Source organism: Eulemur rufifrons, chromosome 28 (genome assembly GCF_041146395.1).
Source record: "Eulemur rufifrons isolate Redbay chromosome 28, OSU_ERuf_1, whole genome shotgun sequence".
NCBI classification, from domain to species: domain Eukaryota; kingdom Metazoa; phylum Chordata; class Mammalia; order Primates; family Lemuridae; genus Eulemur; species Eulemur rufifrons.
In genome coordinates, this window is record NC_091010.1 from 20,377,917 (window position 1) to 20,403,285 (window position 25,369).

General features: G+C 39.7%; 1 protein-coding gene, 1 non-coding gene and 1 pseudogene across 4 annotated transcripts in view; 2 read left to right on the forward strand and 1 right to left on the reverse strand.

Annotated features, from left to right (window-relative positions):
• The window catches only part of MICU1 (mitochondrial calcium uptake 1), a 195,981-nt gene that overhangs the window by 3,020 nt on the left and 167,592 nt on the right, over positions 1-25,369 (reverse strand). For all 3 annotated transcript variants that reach the window (XM_069460023.1, XM_069460024.1, XM_069460025.1), the window contains one exon: positions 615-704. In XM_069460023.1, the coding sequence (XP_069316124.1) occupies positions 615-704 (90 nt within the window). The remainder of the gene's footprint in view (positions 1-614; positions 705-25,369) is intronic.
• On the forward strand, positions 15,297-15,403 carry LOC138376705 (U6 spliceosomal RNA). Its single transcript, XR_011231689.1, has one exon. It is a non-coding gene; the product is annotated as a U6 spliceosomal RNA (small nuclear RNA).
• LOC138376382 (large ribosomal subunit protein eL19-like) lies at positions 20,954-21,528 on the forward strand (annotated as a pseudogene).

Consider the following 25,369-nt stretch of genomic DNA (forward strand, 5'->3'; position numbering starts at 1 on the left):
AACACTCGCATAAGAAGATTAAGCAGATTCGCTTTCTGGCTCATAGTAGGCACTGAAAAAAAAAAAATGTGAGCTTCCACTGTTGTTGTTGTTTTTGTTGTTGTTATGGTCACATCAGCTACCATAGCTCAAACTAATGCCAGAGCAGAAGCAGATTTCTTAAATGGGCTGAACTACGGAGTAGCCACAGACACAGCAGACCGCCGTGTGGAGCTGGAATGCTGTGCCGATGCAATGGGAGTGCCTGAAACGGGCCCTGGGAGGTGGGGAGATCAGTCTTGTCTTCTTTCTAGAGACACTCAAATACTTGAGTGCTCCTTATCTGCTAAGCAGCAAGTTGAGTCTAATATTTTTGTTTCCATTTTTAAGATCCTTGTGGCCTTAAATTAATTTAGGCCTACAGGCAAATTGGAATTACAAGAAGAAATGGGAAACACAAGCCAGGGCCAGGGGAGACATTTCTCAGTATCGTGAGGATGAGGGCTGAGCTACTGAGGTGGGCGAGGGGTGGCCTGAAGAGGTTGGACGCTGTCTGCAAGGTCCCATCATAAACAATGTCTCTAAGGGCAGGTGAGGCTCGGTTTTCCCTCCTGACTCCAGAGGGCCCCACTCACCGTCACAGTCAAAGAGTGCAAACACCACATCACACACGTGGTCTGAGAGTTCCACTTTCGCCACTGTCCTGGCCACCTGCTGCATGGTCACTGAAAAAGAAAGATGCTGTTGAAACATTAGCACGGCAGAGGGATTTCATTTCCCTTTCTCTGAATGGGGGGATAAAGCTGCTCAGTCATAATGAAAGTTTTTAACTTTCATTAAAGTATTTAAGTCATATTTAAGAAAATGAGAATTTAGTTTTTATTCATATCCCCTTTCCTTTTTACCTCAGGTTCTGTTCTCTTCTGCTGCTACACTTTAGAAGGTATATATAGCTAGTTAAGAATGCCTGATATTAAATTCACAGAGATGGAAAGTAGATTAGAGGGTATCAAGGTCGAGAGGAATGGACAGTTAGTGTTTAATGGGTACAGAGCTGCATGGGGTGATGGAAAATTTTTGGAAATAGTGGTGATGATTGTACAAAATTGTGAATGTAATTAATGCCACTGACTTGTATATTTAAAAATGGTTGGCCGGGCGCGGTGGCTCACGCCTGTAATCCTAGCACTCTGGGAGGCCGAGGCGGGTGGATCGCTCGAGGTCAGGAGTTCGAGACCAGCCTGAGCAAGAGCGAGACCCCGTCTCTACTAAAAATAGAAAGACATTATATGGACAACTAAAAATCTATATAGAAAAAATTAGCCGGGCATAGTGGCGCATGCCTGTAGTCCCAGCTACTCGGGAGGCTGAGGCAGGAGGATCGCTTGAGCCCAGGAGTTTGAGGTTGCTGTGAGCTAAGCTGACGCCACGGCACTCACTCTAGCCTGGGCAACAAAGTGAGACTCTGTCTCAACAAAAAAAAAAAAAATAAATAAAAATGGTTAAAATGGCATATCTTATTTATATATATTTTACAACAAAATTTTTTTAAAAAGTGAAAATCCACATAATATTTACCGATGTGATTCCAGTAGCTTAGAGCATAGAGTGGCAAATTTCCTAATAAATTATTACCAGAAGAGTTCCTTAAAAAAAAGAAAAAAAGAATGGCTGGTATTACTATAGTCTCCTTGGCATTTCCCTCCCACTGGAAAAAGTCGAGGAAATAACCAGGTAGCAAAAGGAACGGGAGGTGGGGAGCCAGGAGGCTTGTCTGTGGTGTGGGTCTACGAAGGCCTCGTGCCTCTGTTCCTGATTGACAGCCAAGTGCCTGCATGGTGAGCCCTGCCCTGGGCCCTGCTCTGTCCCTTCCCGCTAGTGGTTTCGCACCACTTTGTCTTCTTTCAGCTGTGCCCGTTGGGATAAGCAGTGGCCTCTGTCTTACTAGATCTGTATGCATCCCTTTTTTAAAAATATATTTTTTTTTAGACCTCAGCAGAAAATCTCTTCTCTCTTGCCATTTTCTCTTTGTCTGACATTTACTGTTAAACACTAGCAATCATGTGAGAATTGGGTTCTCATGAAGGACAAGCCGGGAAGCACTAGGCAATTTCCACTGCCTTCTCTCTCATTTATCCTCAAACCTGGTCAGGTGACACCTATAAATCATGTTATTGCTTACAGACACACTCTTAAATGAGGTAAAATGTGGAGGAAAGAAAGGGATTAATTTCTATTTATGAATCACTGTGAACTTAGAGTCAGTGTGCTTTCTTTGCTCATTTCATTCCTATGATTTCAGTTCCTCTTACCAGCCTGCCTTGTCATTTTTTTCTGCATTTGATCTTGCACTTCACCTCTATTGCCTCCATACATTCATTCACCTCAGTGCCCCCAAGGTCAGCAGATACAAATGCAGAGCAGCGCAGTGAGGCACGGCAATGCGGTAGGAAGCTGTGCTTGGAGTCATGGGGCCTGGGCTCTAGTCCTGGCTCCACTAACCTGCTGTGTGACACTGATGGAGTCACTTGATCTCTTTAATTTTCTCATATTCAAATAAGGGGATGCCACAAGATAACTGCTGAAGTGGCTTAGTAGCACAAAGAAGGGTTTATTGGTGTTTTCTAGAATCTGAGGGTGAGGGTGGGGTGGAAGTATACAGAAATAGCTGAAGATTTGGTGTGGCAAAGGGTAGAGGAAAGGTATATTGGCCACAAGCAGGGCTATGCCTCTGGTTTGAGGGGGATGAGGCAGCTTAGGAGGGCAGGAAGAGCCAGTGTCCTCTTCCTGCAGCTTTGGGTTACTGTTCATACCGCCTTTCCTCCCAGGACTTGAGTGAGGGTGAAGGAGGAATCAACATTCCTTGGAACTAAAAGACTTACGCAGAAGAAGATACTGTGGTGGATATTCATGAGATGTTTTTTGGAAAATCTACAAGACTGTAGAGTTCTAAGGTTCAGAAATTCAGCCTCACAGATCTAAATACTTGATTTGGCCCAGGAAAAACTTATTCTGCTAACTAAACTGCCCAGAAAAGGAACAGAGATCAGGCTAGTTTTCAATGAGAATAGTAACTGTTAAGAGAACTAAAATGATGACAGCTGGTCATTATACCTCTCAGTAGGAAAATCTACTAAGGAGACTCAATTAACCTCAGAAGATTGCTCAGGGAAAACAGAATGAGATCAGAAGAAACTGGATGCTCTCAAACTGTGAATTACTCTTCGCCGCCACAGAAATGTGTCCTGAGAAAGGGACCAGAACCTGTTCTGCATTAGATAAACACAAATGCTTTTTGTTAACCGCTCCTTTTTCTGCATTTCATATTAATCTCATACTTCTAACTGCTATTAATATAACTGATAACTATTTTCCTTTTCTCTTTCCCAGTTCTTCATTCTCTCAGGGCAGTGTGCCTCTTGCCAGCTGTCTTGATATTCCAAGTACTCATCCTTCTCCCCATGAAGATGTTGCCCTTTCCTCTAAATGAACCGTTAACTAAATAATATTCAAGGATGTCAGCGAGAGCTCTTGACAATTTCCAGTGAGAAGCTCATTAAAGCGGTATTAAGTGGTTGCAGAATACGGACTTCTGGAGGCCGCCAGCAAGAATGCCTCATTACAAATGCTATCTCTTCACAGAACAGTTTTAGATTATGTTCCATCTCACAAGGAGAGGGCTTTGGCGTCCTCTGTACTATAGGAGGAGAACCAGGGCTGCTAAGTCATTATAACTCAAACCACTGGGATGTTACCAGCCAGCAGATAGCCTAGCTGTGGTGCCCTTTCACAGCCCAAGGATGTGAGTCAAAGCAGTGGAGGAAACAAACATTTAACTAGCTGGTGAGCTGTCAAACTGGGAGCGCTTGGGATGGGATGACAGCAGATTACAAGCCAAGCGCTTGACAGCTGGTCCTGAGAGTTGGCTCATTCATATTTGCTTCCAGTATCTCTGAATCACAAAGTCATAATTAAATGCTAGCAAGCAGAACACTTTCCCCCTCAGATCTTGACTTTGCTAAGCAGACCAGTTGTTGGTACTGGAATTTTGGCCTCCCCTATTTGATGATGCTGACTGATGGTTGGGATTCCTGTTCCTAATCTGAGGGATGTCCACACGGAGCGTGAAGGCACCCCAGAGAAGGCCTAGGTTTCCAAAGCCTATGTATTCCTTTTGTACAAATCTGGCCCAGCTGCCTGAACAATTGGTTGACATGTGATTGGGTGATTTCTATTAGATTGGGGTGGCAGAGAATTTGAAGCAGGCTTAATTGGCACTTAAAAATCTCGTACCATCTGGCTTTTTGAAAAGTCCAGGCAGAATCTGAGTTGCGTCAGGTCCCCAATTTACTCTCTGGCATTGTCTATGACTGGACATTTCAAAAGTAGAAAAAAACATACCGAGTTGGTGTGATATAATATCAGAAGCTACATTGCATAAAACTATTCACCACAAAAAATGAACAAAAGAGTTCTGGAGTGATAGGAGCCCAAATGTCTGCTTAGAATCAGAGAATCTTAGAATTGGAAGAAATATCAGAGGAAATACAAAATCTAGAGAACTTAAATAACCTGCCCAGGGTCACAAAGCTAGATAGTAACAGAGCTGGGTCTAGAATTTAGCCCAGTGCTCTTTCCTATACATACTGGATCTACTTTGATCCCTTCCTTGTATGGACAATATCAATTCCTCCACTCTAAAGACAAAGAGCTCAGATAAAAGAAGAACCAAGCTGGGGAATACTCAGGGATGAATAAATGAACAGCTGAGAGTTGTGAGGAGCCAGCATTGCAGCTTGACCATGGACCTGACTGCCTTGTACAGTGGAAGACCTTGAGCATTCCCTAGGAACTCATACTGACAATTTTAGGGACAACTTAAAAAGTGTATTAAATAGTAATCCAAGGAGAAGCACATGTAAAAAGGGGGCCTGGGAGTTTTCTCCACAACTGCCTCTGATGCCTAGATACAGTTTTGGGCAGCATGACCCAGTTAGGAGCTGCCTGTCTCTTCCCAATGCAAAGGTGTCTGGAAAGGTGACATGACAAGTTGGGCTGACAGTCTCTACCCGTGTGGTCATGTGATTATTCCTGCCTTATTGGAGAAAATCCTGCAGCGAATAAAATCAGAAGTTGGCTTGTGACTGCCAAGGTTAAGTGAGGGGAGACAGTTCTGCTTCAGTCCAGGAAAGGCTTGTGATGCAATGTCTAGTTCCACCTTGTTTTGGGTGGAACAAGGGGAAAGATATTTCCTTAAGGGGCATTTGTCCAGTCTTTTGTATCTTCTTCCAAGATACTTTTGCTAATGCAACACACAAATTTCAACCTGATTCTAGGGTGGGGGGAGGGGAAAGGACATTTAGGAGAACTAGCAATTTAAGGAGCCAAGAGCAATGCAGTATACTAATAATGATCACAATTCCTTGTTCTGCAGGTGTTTTGGAGCTGTAGGCAGGCTGGCCCCCTCTGTATACTCAGGCTGCCTGTCAGAGGTGATGGCTCCTAATTTCCAGTATACACCACAGAGAAAACCTGGACAGTAGTCAGGTCTTCTGAGCCTCAGAGCATCATCCCAGATGACTGTTTCAATGGGCTTCATGCTTACTGTGATAGGAACTGATCTGGCAGTAAGATTTATTGCCATTATCCAGTATTTTATCTGGGTTTCTTAAAAATCCTCATCACACCCTGTCCACAAAAGTAAGCATTTCGACAAGCACCATTAGGCAGTCAATGATTTCAGCTGATGCACCCAGGGGCAACCACAGTGGAGGAGACTATACTTATCATTCAGCTGGAGAAATACACAGAAAAATATCAGAAATATAACACGCACATACGGGTTATAATGGAATAGTGTGTATTTGGTAAGAGGTACATTTTGGATCTGAATTCTAAAGGAGAAAAGAGACAGACTGTGCCAGATTTGTGCACGTATGGTAGTGGGTGATGTGAGGTGGGGGTGTCAGCTTGAATACTATTGAAAGCAGGAAGGGTGCTAAAGCCTAACCAGAGAGTTAGAACAGAAGGTGCAGAGGGGGATGAGTGCATCAGGAGAGATTTTACAGAGGGCTAGTCAAGTCTCCTTGCAAAGAAAACCTTAAAAACGAGGCCAGGTCTTATTTGGAGACCGATTTACCATATTAACTTGCTTTTCCCTCTCCCACTCTTTAAATATTTATTCTCTTAACTTTATTTATTTATTTAGAGACAGGATGTTGCTTTGTCTCCCTGGCTAGAGTGCACTGGCATCATCATAGCTCACTGCAACCTCAAACTCCTAGGCTTGAGCGATCCTCCTGCCTCAGCCTCCCAAGCAGCTGAGACTACAGGCACGTGCCACCATGCCTGGCTAATTTTTCTATTTTTTGTAGAGACGGGGTCTCACTTTTGCTCAGGCTGGTAACTTTATTTTAAAAACTAGTTTTCATTAAGTAATACATTCACGTGTTTCAAAATTCAAACAGTACAAAAAGGTTGACGTCTCTCTCCCAACTTTATCCCCCATCACCTAATCATCCAAAGGCAGCAAATATCGCCAGTTTCTCCACAAATATTTTATAGATGTAAAAGCAAATACTTATTCTTTACTTCTTCCCTTTTCCCACAAAAATGGTGGTATACTAGTTTTTTTTACTCATTTAACAACATATCTTAGAAATAATTCCGTCTCAGTACACGAACAGCTTCCTTTAACAGCTGTGTAGTATTCCACTGATAGGCTGTATCATAATTTATTTACCTAACCAGTTTCTCCTTTATTCTAATTTCAATATTGAGAAGAAAAGCATTGTTTTTTCCCTCTTTATAAAATTACTTCCTTGGTAGTCTATATTGTCAGCTTCAACAGAGCCTGAATCTCTGATGGCTAAAGTGAGAGTAACTGATGTATTTAAATTCGGTTTGTTGAAATTGTATGAAAGACTAAATACTCACCTTTACAAGTGTCTTATTAAACTTCAGAGGTTTTAAAAGGTAGTAAACCTTGAAGCTTCCAAAGAAGCAGTGCTTATAATAAATACTAATCTCTATACTTTCCCAGTATTGGTGTGATTCTTGTCACTGTTACTTTCTGATCCTTTTCTCAGTGGGATGTAATGTTGGCTGACTTTGTCCTTACTTATCTATTTAGGTGGATGTTTTGGCAGTTTATCCTACCCTCACCCTCCTCTCTCTCCCAATGGTAGTCATGAATCCCCACAGGTCTCCTCCTCCTTGCGGCGCTGATATAATTTTACTAAATCATAATATATTCAAAGGATGTAGTTAAGCCAGAACCAATCTTTAGAATTGCTAAGTGACTTTAAATTTGGGAAAGTAAACCAGGTCTCTGCAGAAAAAATGCCTCATAAAGCAAACATTTATTTCAGATTTTGAGCTTCCTTGCCCACATCATGAATAATTTTACTTTAAAAATTGATGACTTTTTCTTAAATGAATGGAATCCTGGCCAACACTCCTCTTCACATATAAATGTTTTTACAAAATGCAATGATGAACTGAAGTGCAGGGGTTTGCCTCCCACAAATTTTAAAAGAATTTATAAAATAGGAGCTTTTTCCCTTCATAATCTCTTCCTCATACATCTTTGTGACATTCTTGCCTCCTGCCTTCATGCTGTGTCTTGGCTGTCTGGGGGATGCTCTCCCCTACATTCTTGCTGTGAATTTCCTTCTATTTCTGCCATCACAGAAAAGCAATTCTTTAGGTCCTTCTAGCAGCAGTAGGTGCCAGTGTACTAAAGAGAACACTGGGAAATCACTGAACCTGAATTTCTGCTCTCAGTTTTCTGTCATACTAGCTGTGATTTAAACAAGTCATTTTCCTTCATGTAGGTTAAAAACAATAAAGTAATGGTTTAAACAAAATGATTTTTAACTTCCCTTCCAGCCCTAAAATTTTGTAACTGTCATGATATTTTTTTTTAAGATGACATAATGGCTTAAATCAGTTAAAATGTCCATATCTTCAGAAACCTTCAGAATAAAACCAAAGGTGAAGATTTCTGGAATGATGGCTGATGTGTGGTGGGCAGAATTCTGATGTGGTACCTCCAATATTCCCACCCTCTGGTCCACATGCCCCATGTAATCCCCTCTCCTCAAGTATGGGCAGAACCTATGAATGTGACAGAATATCACTCCTGTGATTAAGTTACCGTACATGGAAAAGGTGACGGGATAGTCACTCCCATGACTATATTATATAAGAATCCATCTTAGGCCGGTGGCTCATGCCTGTAATCCTAGCACTCTGGGAGGCCGAGGCGGGCGGATTGTTTGAGCTCAGGAGTTCGAGACCAGCCTGAGCAAGAGCGAGACCCTGTCTCTACTAAAAATAGAAAGAAATTATATGGACAGCTAAAAATATAGAAAAAAAAATTAGCCGGGCATGGTGGTGCATGCCTGTAGTCCCAGCTACTCAGGAGGCTGACGCAGGAGGATCGCGAGGTTGCTGTGAGCTAGGCTGATGCCTCCGCACTCTAGCCCGGGCAACAGAGCAAGACTCTGTCTCAAAAAAAAAAAAAAAAAAAAAAAAGAATCCATCTTAGCAGACTGAGGGAGAGATTCTCCCATTGGCTTTGAAGAAGAGAGCTGCATGTTGTGAGAGGGCCACGTGGCAAGGAGCTGCTGTGGCCTGCTGAGAGCAATGTCTGGCCAATAGCTCCCAAGAAAAAGGGGACCTTGGTCTTACAACTGAAAAGAACTGAATTTGCCGATGACCTAAATGAGCTTGGAAGAAGACCCTGAACTCTGGATGAAAATGCAGGTCCCCACCTCGCAGTGATGGCTTGATTTCATCCTTGTTAAGATCCTGAGCAGAGAACCCAGCTATGCTGTACCCAGGCTAGGACTTACAGAAACTGAGGTAACATATAGGTGTTGTTTTAAGCTGCTAAATTTGTAGTTATTTGTCATGCAGCAACAGAAAGCTAACAGAGCTGGCCGGTAAGGAAGATATTTATGATTTGGCATGCCCTTTTGGGGTTCTTCAAATCATACTTTATATATAGCTTCATTTGTTTTTTAGGTGCATTTTACAGAACTGTTACTCTTCTGCAACAACTATACCAAACTCCAAAAATTATATATTATAGAGGCACCAGTCAAGGTCTAATTAAGTTTTAAATTTCTTAACAAGAAAATAAATTAAAACTGCCACATTCTTTTGGTAATTACATAGATTTCACATAGACAGGTTGGGTTGATAGTCTCTGGCCATAGATTTGGATATAACTTTAGGCTATAACATGTCCCTTAAAACATTATTACATTCAGTAAAAAGATGACTTAGTTACAGTCACAGAATTTTAAATCTGGAAGAACCCTTAGAGATATGTAATGTAACTCCAACCAGAGGGTCAGAGAAGTGATCTGCTCAAGGTATCAAAGGAAATTCATGACATAGGAAGGGACTACAGTCCTAGGACTCTCCCGTTTTTACCTTAGGCTCTTTAATTAGAGTATTTCACCATCCCTTGCAGGATCTGGCCAGGTTTAGAATTAGTTTACTGATTTATTCCACATTAACTGAACATCTACTTATATAAAGAATTGTTCTAGGCCGGGCGCGGTGGCTCACGCCTGTAATCCTAGCACTCTGGGAGGCCGAGGTGGGCGGATCGTTTGAGCTCAGGAGTTCGAGACCAGCCTGAGCAAGAGCGAGACCCCATCTCTACTAAAAATAGAAAGAAATGATATGGACAGCTAAAAATATAGAAAAAAAAATTAGCCGGGCATGGTGGTGCATGCCTGTAGTCCCAGCTACTCGGGAGGCTGAGACAGGAGGATCGCTTGAGCTCAGGAGTTTGAGGTTGCTGTGAGCTAGGCTGACGCCACGGCACTCACTCTAGCCTGGGCAACAGAGTGAGACTCTGTCTCAAAAAAAAAAAAAAAAAAAAGAATTGTTCTAGGCTCTGAGTAGGACACAAAGACATGGAAAACATGGTTCATGTCTTTGAGAATTTACAGGCTAGTAGAAAACTCTTCTTGAATAGTGAGAATACTAATGATAGCAATAGGGGTTAGATATTCCTAGGAACAGAGAACTTAAATAAGAAAGGTTTCCTGAAGGCAATGACCCCAAGAATTTTTGGATGAATTATGAAACTTAGGAGAAGCTAAAAGCTTTAATACTCTTCAGATAAGTAAAATAATTTAGAACTTCCAATAAAAATCTCAAAGTGACAAAAAAAGTAGTAGATATTAACTTCCTCAGGGAATAAAACAAGCCTCATTTGGTCCCCCCCCTTTTAAGGGTGATCTTTTTTTTAAAAAAATAACTTTTTATGATGTTGCCATATTAGGGTATGTTGCTTCCAGTCTGTCAGCCCCTTATTAAGATAAGGAGGCAGAAGAAATTCAGCACCTAGGAGTTGAAAACCAGAACATGCAGCTGGGTACAGCTGTAATGTCAATCTAATATATTAATATAGTATCATCTCTTTTAATTCCCAATAACCCTGAAACAAGTATTGTATTATCACCATTCTATAGATCAGGAAACTGAAGCTTTGAGAACTTAAGGGATTTCTTCAAGGTCACAAAACTAGTGAGTAGCAGGGACTCAAACTCAAGTTTGAATTTAAAACCAAAATTTATGCTTAAGCACAATTTCTTGCATACAGTTAACTCTCAATAAATGCTAGATGATATTACAGTATCTATAAGCACAATGGAACTTTGACACACCAATGACTGGAGGCGCTGAAGAACATCTTCATCCTTAGAAGATAGACCTGCAGTCTGTATTTCCATATTGAGAAATGGACAAAGCTTAGTTTTTCTGTTTGCTTTTGTGTATTGGTTTCTTCATTGAAATGTAATATGATTCAAAAAGTGAAGAACACAGACGTGTCTACTAAGATGTTCCTATGTGGGATAAGAAGCTGGATTAGATAACTCTAAGAGTCTGTTACTATAAGTAAGTACTACCTAAGAAGCTGGATTAGATAACTCTAAGAGTCTGTTACTATAAGTAAGTACTACCGATGCCACGGTGTATCTGAGCTGTAGAACCTGCTCCTGAACAGACAACTATAGGGGAAAAATGTCATATTTCATATTCAGGAAAAGGGCGCTGTCTCCAAAACATCATAGTTTACCAAAAGGTCTTTATTTGCACCCTCAGAATGATCAACTCTTAGCTAAAGGCAAGTAGGAGGAAATAGCCTAGAGTTTGTCCTCCCTAAGCTACTGAGAAACATGGTTCAAAATGGTGAACCTGCATTGCTTCCTGGATTGTGCTTCAGCAAAGATTTTCAAACTCTGACAGAAATTTGGAACATACTGAGAGGCAATGTATGGTGTGGAAAGAATAGACTTTAGGATTAGAGAGACCTGAGCTTGGATCCTGGCTCTACCACTGCTTAAACGGGGTAACCACGGGAGAAGGCTGCTTAGTTTTATATTTCCTCATCCATAAAATAGGAATAATACCGCCTACCTTTCAGGTTTTAAGGATTAAGAGAGATAATGTACATAAAGCACTTAGCGCTGTGCGTGGCATATAGAAGCTACTATGAAATGATAGTTGCTATCAGTGTTCCAGACGTGTGATGGCCTCACAGTCCTCAAAAGGGCAGTGCTACAGGATTCTTAGGGCTCAGGAGCGGGTGGCAGCTTGTCTGTCAGAGATGGCTGTGCAGAATATGAGTTTGTTGTGTGCTAGAAATTTTTATTCCATCGGTAATTTCTGACTCCTCCAACAGCCTAGTAGGGTCCTAAATGCCAAAAGACTGAGGCTCCTTTACTCATTCAAATCATCAGACTCAAAGAACCTGAAAGTCACAAAGGTTCCTAGAGGTCATCCATGCCATCGATATCACGTCAGAGACAAAAGAAACTGAGATTTGATAATGAGACTGATATTGCAGAAAAAATATCTGGGGTTGCAGAGAGCATCCTGTAGGACTTATGCCACAGATTTTACTATTTATTCTCCTGTTTTGTCAGACAATAAAGTCAACTGTGTACATAGAATGACTATAAAGAATTAGGACAACTATTCATAAATTGTAATTTTCAATCTAAGTAGAATTGTGCTGGGGCATGAACGGTAAAGGCCATGGACTATATTTGTGTGATTATTTTCCTATATTATAGTTCAAAGTATTAAGAAATGGGAGACATAACTGGACCCACAAGTTTACCAAATCTACAATATCAAGAGGTGCTTTACTGTACCTGGAAACCTTTTATTATCCTGGCAGAAATAGGAGTACTCTGAGTTATACAGGCTGTAGCTCATTCTAGAGCTCCTGCTCAAATAATTTTTAACTTCTTCATCATAGGAAGCCATTGGGAAAAGAGCTGTGTTCAATTTTCCATTACCTTCTTCAGCAAGCTACTTAAATCAATCAGACAGCTCTTGAGAGGTGATATATCTAATTTTATGCCCAGTATGTGTACGAATGAGCAACAGAACGAGTCTTAAGTGCTAAATAAAAGAGACAACCTATAGTGGAAGCACACAATATTTCATGGAGAAAGGTTCTTTCTTCAAATGGTTCGAGTTCACCAAGGACACTTCTTTATTACCCGAGAGTTATCATTCTTGCACGGGCCATACTGAACTAAAGAAATAGCCTCAATGAAATTTGGCATTTGTACTCTGAAGGAATTGGATCATGCTCTAGTACGGTAAATCTGCAGTTGCCAGCTGCCTGGATCTCTCAAATTGTTCAGAAGAACATTAACTCTGTAAGTTATTAAAAGATATTTTGGGGTAAATCGAGTTTGGGAACTATATCCCTCTTCTGGAGATTAAAAATAACATTAGCATATTAAAAACTTGGCAGGAACAGTGCTGCAGGAAGAAATTCTGTATAACTGGCATTTTCCAAACTTACCTGAACCATGGAACACTTTTTTTTTTTTAAACTCACAGAACCATCAACATACTGCAGTATATGGTTTTCTTCCCAATGCTGTTTGGGAAATTCTGTGCTAAATTATGTCTAACGACTGGTTTGTAAGCTCTAAAACAGCCAAGGAAGAGACATTGCCAGGGCCTCTAAAAGGTGCCCATTTCTGAAGGTCCTAACCTTTTGGGAAAAAATGTAGACAGCTGAGACTGAGAGCAGAAGCCACACAAAAGGTACTCTTGTCTCTACCCTGCCCCACTCTTACCCTACCCCTAGTATGGGTCAGAGGCTCCACGTTAAGCTTCTAGTTCCCCTTATATCTAATTAGCATTATCACACCAGACTGGCACTGCTTGTATACTTATCTTTCTCACCCTTTAGACCGTGAGCTTCTGGAGGGTGGAACCCTGTGCCCAGCACAGTATCTACCTGTGCTGTTGGCTGAAAAATGTTTGAGCCACACTAAATTTTGCTTACATTATCAACTTTATCAGGGAAGCAGCTGACATTTACTAAATGTTCACCACAAGACAGGGAAAAAGTTAAGTGCTTTTCGTAGATTTATCCTCACAATAACCCTATGAGGTGGGTACAGTTGGCCCTCTATATTTTCGGGTTCTGTGTCCGCAGATTCAACCAACCACACATCAAAAATATTCGGAAGAAACAAAAACAATAAAAAGTAACAATACAACAATAAAGACATTACAGATAAAAACTACAGCACAATAACTATTTATATAACATTTACACTGTATTAGGTATTATAAGTAATCTAGAGATTATTTTTAAGTACATTTGACCCTTAAGCAACATGGGCTTGAACTGTGTAGGTTCACTTATAGGAGATTTTTTCAATAAATATATTGGAAAATTTTTTTGCAACAATTTGAAAAAATTCACAGACGAACCACATAGCCTAGAAAGATCGAAAAAATTAAGAAAAAGGTATGTAATGAATGCATAAAATATATGTAGATACTAGTCTATGTGTTAATCGACTGTATGTTCTTTTTTATAATTTTTAATTATTATGGGTACATACTAGTTGTTTATATCTATAAGGCACATGTGATGTTTTGATACAGGCACACAATGTGAATTAATCAAATCAGAATAATTGGGGTATCCATCACCTCAGGCATTTATCATTTCTTTGTGTTAGGAACAGTCCAATTCTACTCTTTTAGTTATTTTAAAATATAGCATAACTTATTGAATATAGTCACTTTGTCATGCTTTCAAATATTGTTCATTCTATCTAATTATAAATTTTTGAACCCATTAACCATCTCCACTTTATCTCCCCACTCCCCGCTGTCCTTCCCAGCCTCTGGTAACCATCATTCTACTCCCTGTCTCCATGAGATCAATTGTTTTTCATATTTAGCTCCCAGGTATGAATGAGAACATCTGAGATTTGTCTTTCTGTGCTTGGCTTATTTCACTTAACCAAATGTTCTCTAGTTCCATACATGATGTTGCAAGTGGCAGGATTTCATTATTTTTTGTGGCTGTATAATATTCCATTGTACATATGTACCACAATTTCTTTATCCATTCATGTGCTGATGGACACTTAGGTTGATCCCAAATACTGCCTATTGTGAATAGTGCTGCCATAAACATGGGAGTGTACGTATCTTTTTGATATACTGAATTCCCCTCTTTTGGATATGTACCCAGCAGGAGGATTGCTGGGTCATATGGTAGTTCTACTTTTAGTTTTTTGAGGAACCTCCATACTGTTCTCTATAGTGGTTGCACTAACTTACATTCCTACCAACACTGTATGAGGGTTCCCCTTTCTCTGCATCCTCACCAGTATTCATTATTGCCTTTTTGACAGAAAGCCATTTTAATTGGGGTGAGATATCTCATTGTAGTTTTGATTTGCATTTCTTTGACTACTAATGATGAGTATTTTTTCATACACCTGGTGGCATTTGTATGTCTTCTTTTGAGAAATGTCTATTCAGATCTTTTGCCCATTTTTTAATCAGATTATTTGATTTTTTTCCCTAGTGAGTTGTTAGAGCTCCTTATATATTCTAGTTATTAATCCCTTGTCAGATAGGTAGTTTGCAAATATTTTCTCCCATTCTGTGGGTTGTTCTTCACTTTGTTGATTGTTTCCTTTGCTGTGCACAAGCTTTTTAGCTTGATATGATTGATCCTATTTGTTCAGTTTTGCTTTGGGAGTATTTCTGAAAAAGTCCTTGCTCAGACTAATGTCCTAAAGTATTTCCCCAATGTTTTCTTTTAGTAGTTTCATAGTTTCAGGTCTTATATTTAAGTCTTTAATTGACTGTATATTCTTGGTAAGACATTTAGTCAACAGTAGGCTATTAGCAGGTAAGTTCTTGGGGAGTCAAAAGCTACACTAGGATTTTTGACTATGCAGATATGGGTGTCTCTAACTCCTGAATTGTTCAAGGGTCAACTGTATATGGTGCTTGATTCAGCAGCACATATACTAAAATTGGAATGACACAGAGAAGATCAGCATGCCTCCTGCATAAGGAGGGCATGTAAATTTGTGAAATGTTCCATGTTTTTTGATTTTAAAATAAAGGGTAGGGGAAGATGTGTAGAGGTCATATGCAAACACTCCACCATTTTATATATGGGACTTGAGCATCCATAGATTTTGGTAACTATGGGGGGTCCTGAAACCAACCCCCGTGCCTGTGGATACTGAGGGACAACTATACTTTTATCCTTATTTTAATTTTATTTTTTTTTAGAGATAGGGTCTCACTCTGTTGCCCAGGCTAGAGTACAATAACACGATCATAGCTCACTGCAACCTCGAACTCCTGGGCTCAAGTGATCCTCCTGCCTCAGCCTCCTGAATAGCTACGACTATAGGAGTGTACCAATTAATTAATTTATTTAATTAAAATAATTTAAAAAATTTAACGGAGTTTAAGTGACCAAAGAATGATTTGTGGATCAGGCAGCCCTCAAAACCAGAACAGAGAACTCTTGTTTAAATTCTTTTTTTTTTTTTTTTTTGTGGAGACAGGGTCTTACTATGTTGCCCAGGCTGGTTTTGAACTTCTGGCTTTAAGTAATCCTCCCACCTCTGCCTCCCAAAGTGCTGGGACTACAAGTGTGAGCCATTGCATTTGGCCTATCCTTATTTTTAAAACATTTGGGCAGTTTCTGAATTTAGTTTCTAGCTAGTAGAATTTAGTTTCTACCCAGCTAGTAAATGACAGAGCCAAGATTCAAATCCAGGCAGTATGACTTCAGAGACTGTGTTCTTAACTACTACATATTTCTTTCTCTCTCTTAAGATTCATATCAGCAGTAAAATTCTGTAGTTCTGTGGAGCAAGGAGGAGAGGCCTATAATTCATATAGAACTCAGATCAATGAAAAAATCACTAGTCTGGCTGTCAGGATCAGGGAGTTTGGAAAGTATAGGCCAAGGGCAGAGTACAAGGAGGGCCTGTAAAAAAAAAAGGCACATCTGGCAGAGTGAGAGGACTTGGAAAGGATAGCTGAGTGCTTGCTAATCTTTCTGTGCATACCCCAGCACACGAACAGTTAACACTACTGCTATCATCACCCTTTTAACATGGAAGAGGGTGAAATATATGTCAAGTCTAAGGAATCCATTGTGTTATAGAACACAATGGATTGATGACATGAGTGTCCTCTGAGTCTACTATAAAAGGTAGAGATTTATTGACTTAGGACCCTATGTCTTGTTGAGATATATCAATATGTTCATTCATTGATCATATATTTATTGAGTGGCTACTTGTGGTGTTATGACATATATATATTGGTTTTCATCCATGGTTCGTGGCTCATAATTCCCATAGTCCTTGTTATAATGTTGGGTGCTTTAGGCCTCGGGAAACAGAATCTCTCTTTCTGATTTTCCCCTGTCCCTGTCACCTGCCAAAGGCAGGACTCTAATCTGATTATGGGTCAAAAGACCCTTATTCCAGAGAGCATCTTACCCCATACCCTGGAGGAAGGACCACTGAACAGAAAGGCCTTGCTAGATTTAGATCATGCACTTCTTGTCCAATCACATTTCTACCCAGTTGTCATTCATGCCTATGTTGTAAAACCTAAAATTTCAAGAGGACTGGGTTTGGAGAGTTTCCAGAGAGCTGAACATGTGGAGGTTTCTGGAGGGTGGTGTGCCCAGGAAGGGCATGGAAGCTCCACACCCCTTTCCCCATACCTAACCCTATGCATCTCTTCTCTACATCCTTGTAATATCCTTTATAATGAACTGGTAAACCTAAGTGTTTCCCTGAGTTTTGTGAGCTGCTCTAGCAAATTAATCAATCTCAAATAGGGGGTCATGGGAACCCCAATTTGAAGCCAGTTGGTCAGAAGTTCTGGAGGTCCACACTCACGACTAGTGGGAGGGAGGGGTCAGTCTTGGTGACTGAGTCCTCAACCTGTGGGACCTGACCCAATCTCCAGGTAGACAGCGTCAGAATTGAATTAGAGGACGCCCAGCTGTGTCCTCTGCTTGGTGTGTGGGGAAAACTCCCACATTTGGTCACAGACGTCTTCTGTGTTGGCTGTTGCGGAGTTTAGAGGAAAGCACGGTTTGAGAGTTTTCCTAAAGCGCTACTATATCCGAGGTATTATTCTAGGTGTAGGGAGTACTGACATGTGGCCTTGCTAATAAACTAGCTAACAGAGAAATATAAACTACTACACAGCAAGTAAGAGAAATAAACTCATAGCTCCCCTTTAAAGAGAAAATTGACAGCACAACTCTCCCCTTTGTTTTGTTTGATTAAACACTTGGGACTCTCGTTCTCTCTAAGAGTTCATTTTCACAGCCTTGAAGAGCCGTAAGCAGACAGTAGGGATGTGAGCTCCCTCCCAGCTCTTGCCAAAACCAGATTCCAAGGACTCTGATAAAGCCAGCCTCACAGAGAAAAGGGGGAAAAAAAAAATGGAAAAATCAGATGCAGCCGCTTTAGCTACTCCTGTTATCAGTCTGCAGCAAAGGAAAAAAAACAAACATTTTTACCCCTTAAAAGCGCAAACAGCTTTTCCTCAGCTGCCAGCACTTTCCATCTTCCTTCTTGTAGTGCCATGTCATTTTCCTTCTGTCTTTCTCTCTCTGTCTTTCTCGAGAAAGCAAAATAACCTTTTTACTACTTGCCATCCTAATCTTTGTGTGAGAAATCTTTCTTAGCACCTGCCTGAGCTCCTGGTGAGTTCCCCACTTATGAATTAACACCCTTACAAATATATCCATCCATGAGCAAGACAGATAAGCATTCTATATAGTAAGGAATGACAGATAACAAGCAAACACATAACTGCTTGAGAAAGTATCAGGTAGTGATATAAATGCTATAAGTAAAAAATAGGACAATGTAGTGCAGGACGATGGAGCTACTTTAGAAAGGGAAGGTCTTTCTTTCTGAGGAAGTGACTCACAATAGACCTGAATTACAAGGAGCCAAACACATGGGGATCCTGGGGAAGAGCACGTGAGGTAGAACGAACAGCTAGAACCGAGGCCTTAAGGTGGGAGTGAGCTTGGTATATTTGGAATATAAAAGGAACAATGTGGAGTGGAGTGAACTGGAATGAAAGTGCTATTTGATGAAGTCAGAGAGTACACAGGGCCATGGCCTAGGCCGGGGATGCCAGGGTGAAGACACCAGGGCTGCAGCAGGCAAGATGGAGAAAAGGAGGCAGATGCAGGATATGTTTTGGAGGTAAAGGCATGGATTTATTGAAGAAATAAGAGAGTATGGAATTAAGGATAGTGCCTGTTTTTATATGCTTGAGCTTCTGAATATTTGGTGAATAATTCAATTTATAAGATATATTGAAGTCTTCCCATTTATGTGCCAAATATTGTAGTCAGTAGTCTCTGCTCTACTTCATTAGCCATATTTGTGGAAATTTAAGCCCACACCCATGATTTACAGTTAGGAACTGATGACAATAGTGAAGGCATAAGATTTTAGGTTAATTTTAAATTGTAAAATCTGTAGATATAGTTTTTTAAAATTTATATTCAACAGTCAGGTAAGGCCTTTATGAGGAAGTAACACCTGAATTGAGACTTGAAAGGTAAATAGAAGTTACTCAGGTAAAGATTATAATTAGGTTTCTAAAAAAAAAAAATTAAGGTTTTAAACAGATACATACAAATATTTTCACAGCAAATTAAATTCACATTTTTGGTTTGTTTTTATTTTTGTTTTACTTTGCAGACTACATATGGTTGATTTTTAATTCTTAGCTGCTGTAGTGGGTTGAATGGTGGCCCCAAAAAAGATATGTTCACATATTGGCCCCCAGAACTTGTGAATGTGACCTTATTTGGAAACAGGGTCTTTGTAGATATAATTAAGTTAAAGATCTTGAGATGACATCACCCTGGATTAGCCAGTTAGGCCCTAAATCCAATGACAAGTGTTCTTTTAAGAGACAAACAGAAGAAAGACACATAGGGAGAAGCAGGTAAAGGCCATGTAAAGACAAAGGCAGAGATTGGAGTGATACAGCAACAAGCCAAGGACCACCTTGAGACACCAGAAGCTGGAAGAGGCAAGAAAGGATTCTCCCCTATAGCCTTTGGAGGGAAGTGGCCCTACCAACATCTTAAATTCAGATTTCTGGCCTTTAGAACTGTGAGACAATAAATTTCTGTTGTTTTACATCACCAAGTTTGTGGTAATTCCTAGGATGGCAGTCCTAGGAGACAAACACATGTATCTTTTCCCTGCTACTTAGCATGAACCTAGGGCCAATGTCCCCTACATATCTATCCACATACACTCAAGAAATCTGAAGTTATACAGATTTGACAAAGAAGTCAAAACAAGTGCAAAGTTCATTCCAGTTGTTGCAAATGGCAGGATTTCCTTCCTTTTTTTACGGCTGAATAGTATTTCATTGTACATATATACCACATTTTCTTTATTCATCCGTTGATGGACACCTAGGTTGCTTCTGTATCTTGGCAACTGTGAATAGTGCTGCAATAAATGTGGGAATGCAGATATCTCTTTGACATATTGATTTCATTTCCTTTGGATATATACTCAGTAGTAGGATTGCTAGATCACATGGTAGTTCTATTTTTAATTTTTTGAGGAACTTCCATGTGGAATCTAACAAAGTTGATCTCATAGAAGTAGAAAGTAGAATGATGATTACCAGAGGCTGGGGTGGTTGGGGGAAGGCAGTTGGGGAGATGCTGGTCCGAGAATATTTATAGTTAGGAGAGATAAATTCAAGAGATCTATTGTACAGCATGGTAGCTATACTTAATAATGATATATTGTATTCTTAAAAAATGCTCAGAGAGTGGGCGTGATGTGTTCTCAGCACAAAAATAACTACAGTTGGCCCTTGAAAAATGCAGAGGTAAGGAGAGCTGACCTCCTTGTACAGTCAAAAATCCATATATAATTTTTGACTCCCCCGAAACTTAACTGTCATTAGCCTGTTGACTAGAAGCCTTACTGACAACATAAACAATTATTAACACATATTTTTTGTGTTTTGTGTATTATATGCTGTATTCTTACAATAAAGTAAACTAGAAAAAAGAAAATGCTATTACGAAATCATAAGGAAGAGAAAATATACATTTACAGTAATGTACTGTGTTTATCAATACTGTAAGTTTACATCACCTATTTATAAGATGAATCGTCTGTCTGAAATGGTGGGCAATGACAGGTGCAGACCTCAATCTATGGTACATATCAAGTAATTCAACTTTTTCTTGTAATGTCATGACTTTTCCTGGTTCTTGGGAGCATTTCCAGCATAACTAGTGGCACTTTGTATGGGTCCCATGGCACTATTCAACGTTTACAGTATTTCACTAAAAATGCTAAAAAATATTTAAGAACTGCAAGAGATCACTTTTTACTGTGTTATGAAACTTACTGGAGAAATCAACTGCTCACATGGAGATGATTAGTGTTATACAGCATTTTAAGCAGATACAACACTTGAGCTCACAGAAAAAACAACAGGGGGTGGCTACAGAATTATTACAGTAGTATAGTATGTACTACGTTAATTTTATGCAGTTATGATTTAAAATTGCATCTTTCCTTTTGCTGCTGTGGCTGGAACCTTGAGTATGCTGAGGCTTCAGAGGAGGCTTGCCTCCAGTGTCCACCACTGCAGCAAAAAGAAAGTCTGGTTGGACCCCAATAAGGCCAGTGAAATCACCAATGCCAACACCTATCAGCAGATCTGGAAGCTGATCAAAGATAGGCTGACCATCTGCAAGCCTGTGACTGTCCATTCCTGGGCTAGATGCTGGAAAAACACCGTGGCCCACTGGAAGGCAGGCATGTGGGTGTGGGTAAGTGAAAGGGTACAGCCAGTGTGCAAATGCTGGAGAAGGTAACTGGATGAGGAAGATAAGGATTCTGTGCCAGCTGCAGAAGATACTGTGACTCTAAGAAGATTGACCGCCACATGTATCACAGTCTATACCTTAAGGTGAAGGGGAATGTGTTCAAAAACAAGCAGATTCTCATGGAACATAAGCTGAAGGCAGACGAAGCCTGCAAGAAGCTCCTGGCTGACCAGGCTGAGGCCTGCAGGTCCAGGACCAAGGAAGCAGGCAAGGGCCATGAAGAGTGTCTCCAGGCCAAGAAGAATGAGAGCATCAGGACTCTGTCCAAGGAGGAACAGGCCAAGAAATAAAGCTCCCCCTCTCTTGTCTGCACACAGTGGCCTCGGTGATAACAGAGCAATCATTCAAATAAAACAAGCCTTTGTCTGCTTAACAAAACAGAACAAAACAAGAAAGCATCTATTCATTTGTTTGCATTTCTTTCAAATGGTGCTATATATGGTCTGTGTTTGTGTGTGTAAGTTTTGATAAATTTTAACTTTTTAAATAGATTTGTGTATATTTTTATGGTAGTAAATGATTAAATAGACTAGTGTCTACATATATTTTATGTTTTTTTCTTAATTCTTTCAATATTTCTAGATGACATTGTTCAAATCTGTTGAGTTTTTTCAAATTGTTGCAATCTCCAAAAAGTTTTCCAATATATTTATTGAAAAAAATCCATGTATAAGTGGCCCCAGGCAGTTCAAACCTGTGCTGTTCAAGGGTCAACTGTATGTGAGATAATGCATGTGTTAATCAGCTAGATTTAACCATTTTACTATGTATACAGTTGTCCCTCAGTATCCACGGGGGATTGGTTCCAGGACCCCTACAGATACCCAAATTCACAGATGCTCAAGGCCCACAGTGGGCCCTATGGGACCCAAGGATGCTTAAAGTCAGCTCTTCATGTTCTCGACTTTCTCACTGCGAGAATACAGTATTTTTGGTCAGTGGCTGTTTGGTTGAATCTTTGATGTGGAACCCCTGGATATGGAGAGCCAACTGTATATGCTTCATGAATCATATTGTACATGATAAATATATACAATTTTATATATTAATTAAAAATTTTTTGAAAAAAAAGGATGGCTAGCCAGATATTTCCCCCTACAAACCTAGTACAAAATTAAATGAATATATTTCTTTATCAAAAAAAAAAAGGGCAAAACATCATATATCTCAAAGCCACATGTATTTTTGGATGTCAGAAATGGATGTATAATTTGTACCACTGCCTCTATTAGCAAGGATAATGAGGCATGGAATATATGGAGACTAAACATCCTGGCCAATGGCCTGAAATCATTTGAAAGAAACACTTTTTCTTTTTTTTTTTTTTTAATCACTAGGTTGCATTTCCCTTTGCCACTACCCTGAATCATTCTATTTTGTACACCCTATAATTTTAACACAGATAGTGATTCATCCTATAAAATTGTTCTTTAAAGTAATTCTATTGTCTTTAGTTGGGCTTTAAAAAAATTATGCAAAAATAAAGAGGAGCGTATTAATTTTATATTTTATAATAAATGATGACTTCAAATCTTACATCTTTTGATTTGCAGATGCTGTCAAATCCTAGTTTTTGAAACAGCAATATAACCAAAGCTATTCTGGAGAAATGATCTGGTGGTGCTAGTAGTGCTACACACACACACACACACACACACACAGACACTCCTCCATGTGATAACATTAACCATTTTTTTTTAGAAGATTCTGCAAAAAGATCAGAGGAAGTATGATTATTATTTCTTTTTAGAAACAAGGTCTCACTGGATTGCCCAGGCTGGCCTTGAATTCCTGGGCTGAAGGGATTTTCTTGCCTCAGCCCCCTGAGTAGCGGGAACTAGAGGTGTGTGCCATTGTGCCTGGCTTGGAAATATTATTTTAAACAAAAAAATGGTATTAATATTTTAAAAAGTTATGTGAGGCCAGGTGTGGTGGTTCACGCCTATCATCCTAGTACTCTAAGAGGCCGAGGTGGGAGGATTGCTTGAGCTAAGGAATTTGAGACCAGCCTGAGCAAGAGTGAGACCCCGTCTCTACAAAAAATAGAAAAAAATTAGCTGGGCAGTGGTGGCACATGCCCACAGTCCCAGAGGAGGCTGAGGCAGGAGAATCACTGGAGCCCAGGAGTTTGAGGTTGCAGTGAGCTCTGATGACACCACTGTACTCTACCCAGGGTGACAGAGAGAGAACCTGTCTCAAAAACAAAACAAAACAAAACAAAAACAAGTTATGGGAATCAATAAAACTATATAAAATGCATTCATATCACAAAGGAGGAAGTAAAATTATCACTATTTGCAGATGGAATGATCTTGTATTTTTTTCAGCTTTACTGAGGTATAATTGACAAATACAAATTACATATATTTAAAGCGTACAATGTGATATATTGATATATGTATACATTGTGAAATGACTGCCACAATCAAGCTAATTAATATTTCCATCCCTCACATAGTTAAGTTTGTGCGTGTGTGTGCATGTGTGTGTGGTGAGAAACACTTAAGATCTACTATTTATGGCAAATTTCAAGTATACAATAAGATTACTAATTATAGTCACCATGTGGTACATTAGCTCTTTAGAACTAACTCACCCTGCATATGACAGTTTGTATACTTTGACTGATAACTCCCCATTTCTCCCACTCCTGCAGCCCCTGGGAACTACCATTCTACTCTGTTTCTGTGAATTCCACTTTATTTAGATTCCACATATAACTGAAAGCCATGATCTTACCTAGAAAATCTTAAGGAATCCACTAAAAAGTGTTGAATAAGCAAGACTGTGTTTATACCTCCCCCCACCCCCAAAAGTGGGACAGGACCATCTGGGAATGAGCCTTCCCAGTGCTGAGGGATGAAGGACATCTATCACTCTAACCTAAGCAGAGATTGGCCATCAGTGCTTCCAAGGGAATATTTTTGATCAAAAGTGGGGAAATGAGAAAAGAAAAACAGCTCAGAGCAGTCTGAGCTATGTGAGGTATGCAAAATGTATGAGGCCCAGAGAGATGTGAATGTGGGATGTCAGTCATGCTTCCCCACTCCCACACCCATGCTGGGGAGGCGGGTAATTGTTTAAAAGTATTTTATTCCTTTTCAGGAAGGTTTTTTATTGCTGCTTCAATTTCAGTACTTGATATTGGTCTGTTCCGGAATCCTATTTCTTCCTGTTTGAGCCTAGGGAAGCTGTGTGTTTCTAAGAATTTGTCCATTTCCTCCACATTTTCAAGTTTATGTGCATTTAGTTTTTGTAGTATTCATAGATGATATTTTGTATTTCTGTGGTATCAGTTGTAATATCTCCTTTTTCATTCCTGACGGAGCTTATTAGAGTCCTTCTTTTCTGCTTCTCATTAATCTAGCAAGAGGAGTGTCAATTTTGTTTATTTTTTCAAGGAACCAACTTTTTGTTTTATTAATCTTCTGTATAGTGTGTTTGTTATTGATTTCATTTAGTTCTGCTCTGATCTTTGTTATTTCTTGGCTTCTTCCTGAACTTTGGGGAAAAGCATTGTATTCACTATTCTCTATGTTTCTGTTTTAGCTTTACTGCTAATCGATAATTCTATCTTTAACTTGTATACTCAACTAGGTCTACTCATTACTTAGAGATTAAGAAGTTTATCTCTGACAAATTTTGTAACTGTTTGCTCACGTAGATAGAATTAATTAAGGGATCCCCTGAAACCTTTGGGGAGCCTTAAAACCTAAACAAATGATCTGTACATATAAATCTATAACCACTAACAACTAATTGCTGTACCAATAAATACTGATGCGGGCTTTCACTCAGTGCCTCCTGGCTCACAGGAATGCACCCTGACTTCCCCATCACTTTAAACTACACTTTGTCTCTGTCTCTATTATTTCCAAATCTCTTGCGATGATCCTGCCTGGGACCCGTTTTGTTGGAGAGTAGCTAACTCCTGGCAGCTGATTAGTTAGATGAACAGATGCATAGATATATGATCAAGCAAATATACCAAAATGTTAATTGAACTGGATATATGAATGTTATTTAAATAATTATTTCAACTGTTCTGAATGTTTAAAAATTTTCATAATATTATAAAATGTTGGGGAAAAATTATGCTTTCAATTCCTCTGCTCTCATATTGCCTGTACA